General features: G+C 55.2%; 1 protein-coding gene across 1 annotated transcript in view; it reads right to left on the bottom strand.

Annotated features, from left to right (window-relative positions):
• The window catches only part of FRMD1 (FERM domain containing 1), a 27,691-nt gene that overhangs the window by 11,314 nt on the left and 7,182 nt on the right, over window positions 1–9,195 (bottom strand). The window contains 6 exon segments of the mRNA XM_011934929.1: window positions 17–357; window positions 1,557–1,622; window positions 2,050–2,205; window positions 3,376–3,562; window positions 5,218–5,294; window positions 5,671–5,750. Of these exon segments, the coding sequence (XP_011790319.1) occupies window positions 17–357; window positions 1,557–1,622; window positions 2,050–2,205; window positions 3,376–3,562; window positions 5,218–5,294; window positions 5,671–5,750 (907 nt within the window).

The following is a 9,195-nucleotide window of genomic DNA, read 5'->3' as shown; positions in this document are numbered from 1 at the left end:
AGCTGGGGGCCACCACCTCGCCCTTCAACCTGAGCATCTGGGGGATGCGGGAGCCAGAAGGCCACAACAGTGAGAGACAGAGGTGCAGCCGGGCGGCAGAGCCCAGCACGCCCAGCCCAGCCCAGCCCAGCCCAGAAGGCACAGTCTGGCTGCAGAACCCAGCACACCCAGCCCAGCCCCACCTTCTGCCTCCTCCCGCTGCCGCAGCTGCCTCAGTGTGGGCCGCACACGGAGGTGGAGCTGGTGGCTGGCGCGCAGCAGGTGCAGCAGGTGCCTCGAGCGCCAGGTGCAGCCCGTGTAGTAAACCAGCTTCTGCGCTGCGGGCAGCCCGTCCAGCTGGATCTCCAGCTTCTTCCCCTGAACAAACAGGAGAGAAGGTGCCACCCCACAGGTGGAAAACCATGCTAGCAACAGGAAAGGATGATTTTAAATGTCAGCCATGGCCCCTGGGGGACGGGGTTTAGGTTTTCACTGTGCAGTGCAGATGGCTGTTCATGGGCTCTGTGCTCAGGGCATGCTTGAGAGGACACAGCCCTCTTGGCTAGAAAGTGCCCATAGCTGTGGCTCAAGCCTGTAATCCCAGCACTTTGGGAGGCCGAGACGGGCGGATCACAAGGTCAGGAGATCGAGACCATCCTGGCTAACACGGTGAAACCCCGTCTCTACTAAAAAATACAAAAAACTAGCCGGGCAAGGCGGCGGGCGCCTGTAGTCCCAGCTACTCGGGAGGCTGAGGCAGGAGAATGGCGTAAACCCAGGAGGCGGAGCTTGCAGTGAGCTGAGATCCGGCCACTGCACTCCAGCCCGGGCGACAGAGCGAGACTCCGTCTCAAAAAAAAAAAAAAAAAAAAAGAAAGTGCCCGCAGCTGCGTGAGGGGAGCGGAGGTCTGGGGTGGGATGGGAAGACCTCAGTCTGGTTGTCCAGAGCAAGCCTGCTGCCCAGCGGCCCCCACAGTCACTACCCTTTTACGCCTGGCACCCAGGCTGTGGGGTGGCCCTGGGTGACAGCTCTGGGGCCGAGACGGGAGGAACAGAGGCCACACAGGTGCGTGGCTATGACCTGCTCTTATTTTCTCCCTTGGTTTTCTCAGTTGAAAGCCAGAAGTTTTCAAGCGATAACAACAACTAGACCTCACCAGGCAGCTAAACACCCAGTGCCTGCAGGGCCAGGGTCAGGCGCAGAGCCCGTGAGGCCAGGACGGCCCTGATGCTCCCGAGAGGCCGGCAGGAAGGGACCTGCACCTCGTCAGGAAAAAATGCCCAGAAAATGCCCCAAGGATGAAGCCGCCCCTGCCCAGGCTCTCCTGGGCACGGGGATCCCCCAGACACCCACCAGAAATGCCAGCTTCCCAATGTGGGGCCAGGGGAGGTCGTACAGCAGCTGCGGGGCACGGTCCACTTCCTGCGGGACAGCAGAGGCAGGGTGCGTCCAGGTGGGGCCAGCCAGCGCCCATGGCCACTGCAGGGATGCTCCACGGCCCAGACCCCAGCGGGGAAGGGAGGAGGGGGTGGGGGCAGGAGGAGGGGCTCTGTGAAGCTGAAGCCCCTCTGGTCACCTGGTAGATGTGCACTCCCCTGAGGGTCAGTCCCAGGATCACAGTGGGGTGACCTTCCTTCTTGTCCTAGGGGACACAGGTCAGAGGTCAAGTTGCAGGCCTGGGGGTGCCGGGCCTCACTGATGGCAGAGTGTGGTCAGTCTGGCTAGGGGCCGAGGCCTCCATGGACCAGGCTGAGCTCTGGGGCCCATTTACAGACAGTCTCATTCACTCCAGCATCACCCCAAAGGCACAGTTATCATAGCACAAGCCTGCCTTTCATCATGCTAAATAAACATCAGCCATGACCTAAGAGAGCCCCGGGATCCTGATAACACTGTCAGCTTGGGGGGCTCTGGTTATGCCTGCCCTGGGGTCCTGGTTCCACTGTTAGCCATGGGGGCTCCGTTCATCCCTGGCCTGGGGTCCTGATCCCACTGTTAGCCATGGGGGCTCCGTCCATCTCTGGCCTGGAGTCAGAGACCGGCCCATTGCTGGCCGCCCTGGGCTCAACCTTGTGCAGCCTGAAGAAGTGCACGGGTACGTCCTCCAGCCGGCAGGCCTCCTGGATGAAGCACAGCACGGCCTCCTTGGGGCTCAGGCCCTGGCGCTCACAGTGCAGGGCGGGCATGTGCCGGAGGATGTAGTCAATCCCCCTCTTGGTGATGATCTGAGGATAGAGCCAGAAGGTCAGCTCAGACCCCTGCTGGTCCCCCCTTCGTCCTCGCTGGCCCCCTGCCCCGAGAAGCCCCCCCCAGACTCCCACAGCTGGTGCCGACCTCAGTGGGCAGGGCCGGGGCCTGACTGCTGAGCCCGGACCCAGAGATGAAGTCTCGGTGCCTGCTCTGGCCCTGGACTCTGTCTGATTTCCTGTCCCCCTCGGACCCTCCCCAAGGGAAATGGCAGCAGCCAGCCCTCCTCAGGCGTCTGCAAGTGGGGACTCCACCCTCAACGAGCCCTGGCTCTTGGGAACCTGCCCAATAAGGACCAGCTGGGGCCACCACCAGGACTGGGGTAAGACCCACAGGGACATGGAATCACTGAGGGTGGAAATGTGCCCAGAGGCCAAGGGCAGGTGTGGCGTCCACAGCGTTGGGAGGAAGCCTGGCTGGGCCCCACCCTGGCCTCAGCAACTGCCACTCAGAGCAAAGGTGAGAAGGCCCCAAGGTGCACAGGACAGAGAGGTACACAGTGATGAGCGGTCAAGGAGAGACACCTAAAAGTTCACCCAGAACAGGGCCTGCATCCCCGGGGTGACAGCCATCAACCCACAAGGCCAGCAGGCCAGACAGCGCCTGGGACCGGGCACACAGCGGCACGGCCCACGCCTCTCCATGGCCCTCCTCCTGGGGGCACAGCACTCCTTCCCTTACAGGTGAGGAAGCTGAGGCTCAAAGGCTCCTACGGGTCCCAGGATACTTAGAGAGAAGCGGGAAGGTTCACAGCCATGAGGCCCATGTGGTCACATTCCACAGTCAGGCAACCGAGGGGCTCACAGAGGTGAAGCCAGGGAGCAGGGCCACACAGCTGGCCGGGTGTGTCAGGAGCACGGGCACCTGGACCTGCCTGCTCTGGGCCACTCCTGCCACACCGCCCACCTTTGGGGGTGGTAAAGACCCTTGGGTCTTCAGGAGAAAAGGACAGATGATTGCCCTGTTTCCATCCCTGACCCTTCCTCCAGCATCCACTGTCAGGCCCCCAGCCCCCTGCTCCCACAGACGGCACCCGGTGGAGGTGGACAGGCACCAGGCCCCCAGCCCCCTGCTCCCACAGACGGCACCCGGTGGAGGTGGACAGGCACCAGGCCAACGGTGCTGGGAGGAGGCGGCCCCCACCTTACCCACTGTGGGAAGTAGGAGTGCGGCTCGAAGTACCTCCCGGTGTGGGCCGGCTCCCGGTGGTCGCCCAGGTCAGCCTGCAGCGCGCAGGCGGCCAACAGGAAGTAGGCCTCCTCCCGGTGGGCACACTGCGACCTCAGCACACGCTCCTTCAGGTGGCAGTAGTACAGGTGCCGTGCCCTGTGGTCGCTGGAAGGTGGCAGGGAGTGAGTTTCAGGAAGGCCAGTGTGGGGACTCCCGGCCCCTCTGGCCCTGCCTTATCCCTCCCCACGCCAGCTCCCAGGGCTGTCCTGAGCCCCTGGTACCTTGTTCCTGTCTTGTTCTACCCACAGCTGTGTCCCTGCAGGGCCAGCGCGGCACAGGCCCGCACTCTTCCTGGAGCAGGACGCAGGCAACTTCCTGCCAGCAAGCAGCCACTAGATGAGGCTCCTCCTGCCAAGGTCCCGCTCCTTCCCCAGTGAGCTCGGCCTCCAACAAACCAGGCCCCAGTGCAGAAGAGCTGCACAGAGTCTGGGCGACTCAAATCCCTGGATGTGGACAGACCTGGCTCCCAGAGCTCACCGCCCAGCACGGGGCCTGGCCATGGCTGGTATTCATTAATCACAGGGGCCGGGCGGGAGGTTCGCCCAAGATGCAGGTACAAGATCTTCTCATGTAATTCCCCTGCACTGGCCCCATAGCACCAGGTAGCTCTGTCCATCAACCCAACACCTTCCAGACCTCCCCTCCAAGTCTATCCAGAACCTTCCACATATTCACACACCCCCCACCTTCCACATATTCACACACCCCCCACTCTCCAGAACCTGCCACACAACCACACACCAGTGTCTCCAGGACCGTCCACACAACCACACGCCTTTCACTCTCCAAAACCCTCCCACACGCCCTTCACTCCCTAGAACCTTCCACACAACCGCACGCATCCCTTTTGGAACGGGGGGGATGGTGCCTGCTTAGGGAATTCCTGGGAAACCCCCTTAGGTTCCCCCCCAGGGAAAACACTGTTCACGCATCCCTGAAGCTCTGTTCTGGAAGAAAGTTTCAGGATCCTCCTGAGGGACATCTTTGTTTTCCTAGAAACTCTAAGGCAGCTCTGGAAGAAGTAGCCCCTGTTGGTTCAGCGTGCAGCCCACCACATGTACAACTTCTCCTCTCCTGCTGGGGAGAGCTTCCCACTAGACACCTGCAGAGTGGGCAGCAAACAGCGAGAACCGCCATGCAGAAAGTGCAGCAGCCCTGCACCCAGTGACCTCCAGAAGCCTCGCCCAGCCCTGGATGGTATACCCACCCTCGAGAGGACGAGTCCTGGCATTTGAGGAAGCACCACCTTAGGCCGGGCACAGTGGCTCACACCCGTAATCCCAGCACTTTGGGAGGCCGAGGCGGGTGGATCACCTGAGGTCGGGAGTTTGAAACCAGCTTGACCAACGTGAAGAAACCCCGTCTCTACAGAAAATACAAAATGAGCCAAGTGTGGTGGTGCCTGCCTGTAATCCCAGCTACTCTGGAGACTAAGGCAGGAGAATCGCTTGAACTCGGGAGGCGGAGGTTGCAGTGAGCCGAGACTGGGCAACGAGAGTGAAACTCCATCTCCAAAAAAAAAAAAAAAAAAAAAAAAAGAAAAAGAAAAAGAAGTACCAATTTATGACACAGTCTGTATACCTTTCAATTAAATAGAATTCCTGTGTCCCCCCAAAGCAAACAGTCAATATAGTGGTGTTTTTTGTTTGTTTGTTTTTGGAGAAACTCAAATGTAATGTGTGGCCTTCATGGGACTTCTATGTCATGTGGCAGATTTTCAGTATTCCAGCAAACATCCTTTACAGTCAGCGTGCCGTTACCTTATGACCCTTCCGTTTTCCACGTAGTGCTGCACCCGGAGGAAGGCCACGAAGGGGGCTCTGGGTTTCTCATTTTCCTGGTGGGGAAAATACAAGAAAGAGCAAGTGAGCCACAGGGAGGTGCCCCTGGCTGGCCTGTCTTCCCCTTTCAGGGGGAGGGGCCTGGATTGCTTCACGCTCAGTTCAAAGCTGAAGCTCAGGTGTCCGCCGCCAGAGCTGACAACACGACTCATGGTAATTTCTACGGGAAAACTCTAAGTGGGACATGGTCTACAGTGTTCAAGAACATCTGCGAAGGTGGGCTTCGGGGCGGGCTCACCTGCCTGCAGCCTCTGGCTCACTGCAGTCCCTTGCGGACGGGACAGCTGCGTGGACAGAAGGCAGCACATCCCTGTGGTCCAGCACAGTCCACCGTGGTGCCCTGCCCTCTCCCACCCCACACTCTATACTTACTTCATATATTTCTTTCTTCCAATCTTTTGAGAAGTACTTGCTGAGCTTTTGCTCCAAATCCATAAATATATACTCATTGTCTGAAAACAAAACAAAAGGCTTCATCAGAGTGGTCACCATGCTTTTCAGGTGTCACCGTTTGTTCAAAACTGAGTGTGGCTTTGAGAGAAGAGACGCACAGCTGAAAACTGTGCGTCTCCAACTGATGCTGTGTACGGGGCTTTCCTCGGCCGACAACGCAAAGAGCATCCTAACACACATGCGGGTGTCAAATGCTTGCTTACTAAAACGATGTTCCAGCGTGCAGGAATATTACAAGCTGATATTCAAAACTGGCACATGCTCCAGGCACGCCCTTTGGGAAAGCAATTTAGCAACATGTATCCCTCCCCTCTTCCTCTGCAACCCAGGCACTCGTCTCTCAGCTATGGAATGAGTCATTTGAAAAATAGAGATGTCAGGCTTGGATGCGGTGGCTCAAGCTTGTAATCTCAGCAATTTTGGAGGCCAAGGCAGGAGGATTGCTTGAGGCCAGGAATTCAAGGCAAGCCTGGACAACATAATGAGACCTCGGTCACCACAGGGAAAAAAAAAATTAGCCAGGTGTGGTGGTGCATGCATGTAGTCCCAGCTCCTCAGGAGGCTGAGGCAGGAGGATTGCTTGATCCTGGGAGTTCAAGGCTGCAGAGAGCTATGAATGTACCACTGCACTCCAGTGTGGGTGATAAGAGTGAGACCCTGCCTCAATCAATCAATCAATCAATCAAAATAGAGATGTCTATAATCCAGTACCAAGTTGATCAACTTCAAGTCAATGATCTGAGTTTTACCTGTTAACCTGGTTTCCCTGGAAACTATGAGAGATGCTTCTTTCTAAATTAGGTGTTTCTATATTTTAAAAATATTTGCCACCATGTGTTTTCTTTATGGCCTGGCTCACTGCAGTCCCCTGCGGTGATAATAAAATATAATAAAAATATTAAACAATTTTCCTAGAGAGGAAAATAAAGCCTAGAGAGACACCCTTCATGCTGTGACTTAAAACAACGCATGATCCCTCCGTGTCTGCTGGGGATTCATTCCAGGACGCCCCTCGGATATCAAAACCCGGGGATGGTGTTGAGTTCGCGTGTACCCTACACACATCCTCGTGTACACTTTAAATCATCTCGAGATTCCTTATAATACCTGATGCAATGTAAATGCTGTGGAAATCTTTGTTATACTGTGTTGTTAAGCTTGTATTATTTTATTGTTGTAGTATTTATTGTTATTACTTTGAGTATGTTCAGCATGAGGCTAGTTACATCTGAGGATGCGGAACCCGTGGATACAGAGCACTGTCTACTCTTATTTATATTAGAAAACCTGCAGTCCTGAGAATAAAAGCCACAGGGAAATGTTAGTCCCAGAGATGGCAATACTCCCTGACAGCCACCTGCATTACATGTGAAGATACTCCATCCCCAAGTGCTCGCACGTTCTGCAGATAAAGGAAGACACCAGTGAGGAAGACTTACCTACAGAGGCCTGTAGAAAGGGCATCACAGGGCCAGGTGCCTAGCTTGGCCCCTCTCCGCCCTGCCTGTCTTTCTAATCTTTAGTACCCAGCTCTTCTAGATGGCATTAGACCCAGAGGGGAGGCTGCAGGGCCAGGCGCATGGCTCAGTCACTCTCCGCCCTGCCTGTCTTTCTAATCCTTAGTACCCGGCTCTTCTAGACGGTTTTAGACCCGGGGGAGGCTCCAGGGTGTCACCAGCCCCAGTTTCCTTTTGTGTCAGGGAGGATCAAACACTTGGCCTCATCGGTAACAATCACAGCAACTCGCTGCTTGGACACTGCGTGCCATGTCTGTGCTAAAGACTCTGAACCAATCCCTACATCTTTAACCTGATGGCACTGTTATCTACTCCCATCTCCCAGATGAGGAGGCCCAGGCTTGCAGAGGCCATTCCTAGGGGAGTCCCCACCCCACTCCATAACAGGCCAAGGACCCTCAAAGCCAGGGGTTAGCAAACCAGGGCCCCAGGCCAAACCCCAGCAGCCACTTGCTCTTGCTAACAAAATCTTGTTGGAACACAGCCACAATCGTTCTATTACGTAGTGTCCATAGCTGCTTTCTTACTGCAAAGTCAAAATATTTACTATGTGGCCTTTTACAGAAAAACTCTGCCAATGCCTGGTCTAAGCAAATGCTGAGTGAAAAGGTCTGGATCACCATTCTCTGGTCCTGACTCCCCCGAATTCACCATTTGGGTACTCGAGCTTGAACACAAGTGTTTGCAGCATGAGTAGCAGATGTTGGGCAATGTTTGCTAAAGGATCTGGGGTTAGCTTTGCCTCAGTAAGGTCAGCAAAAGGCCCTTTATTTGTACGTTCATTACCTAAATCACCCTGATGTATCCTTCCAAATTCCACCTCAAATCACCATGAGAAGGAGAGAAAAGGAACTCCTCAAGCTTAGTCCTTCCTAGTACTTAACCTCAAACACTATGAGAACAATTCCTGTGGCAACACCAATCTGGAAGACAAAGCCACTTGTTTCTCAAAATCGTCACTGTCCCCTAAACCTCCACACCTCTAAAAGCAGGACAGCAGACATCATCACTTCTGGTGATGGGTGCACCCTTCTTAGCCCAGCCACAGGGCCCCGCTGTATGGTCAAGGCAGTCTAGATGTCACCATGAAGACATTCTTAAGATGAGGGCAACACTCAGGCTGGGTGCGGTGGCTCATGCCTGTAATCCCAGCACTTTGGGAGGCAGAGGCAAGTGGATTGCATGAGCCGAGCAGTTTGAGACCAGCCTGGGCAACATAATGAGACCCGACTCCACAGAAAAATACAAAAGGTATCTGGTCGTGGTGGTATTACGGACGGAGACCACTACTACTCCCCCCACCTTGCCTAGTTCACAAGACAGGAGGAGAGAGAAAGCAAAAAGAAAGAAACCAAAGTAAGATAAACAGCCAGACAACCTAGGCACCACCATCCGGCCCTAGGAGTTAAACAAAGTAATAATAATAACATCAACCCCTGACCTAAACTACTTGTGTTATCTGTAAATTCCAGACACTGTATGAAAAAAGCCTTGTAAAACTTTCTGTTCTGTTAGCTGATGCATGTAGCCCCCAGTCACGCTTCCCACGCTTGCTCGATTTATCACGACCCTTTCATGTAGACCCCTTAAAGTTGTAAGCCGTTAAAAAGGCCAAGAATTTCTTTTTCAGAGGGCTCTTAAGATGCGAGTCTGCCGACGCTCGTGGCCGAATAAAAAACCTCTTCCTTCTTTAATCCGGTGTCTGAGGAGTTTTGTCTGCGGCTCGTCCTGCTACAGTATAGGCATCTGCAGTCCTAGCCACTCAGGAGGCTGAGGCCAGAGGATCTACCTGAGCCCGTGAGGTCGAGGCTGCCGTGACCCATGATCACAGCACTGCATTCCAGCCTGTGTGACGGAGGGAGAGGAAAGAAGGAAGGAAGGAAGGAAGGAAGGAAGGAAGGAAGGAAGGAAGGAAGGAAGGAAGGAA

Source organism: Colobus angolensis, unplaced genomic scaffold (genome assembly GCF_000951035.1).
Source record: "Colobus angolensis palliatus isolate OR3802 unplaced genomic scaffold, Cang.pa_1.0 Scaffold14, whole genome shotgun sequence".
Classification (NCBI taxonomy): Eukaryota; Metazoa; Chordata; class Mammalia; order Primates; family Cercopithecidae; genus Colobus; species Colobus angolensis.
This window is presented reverse-complemented; position numbering and strand designations above follow the sequence as displayed.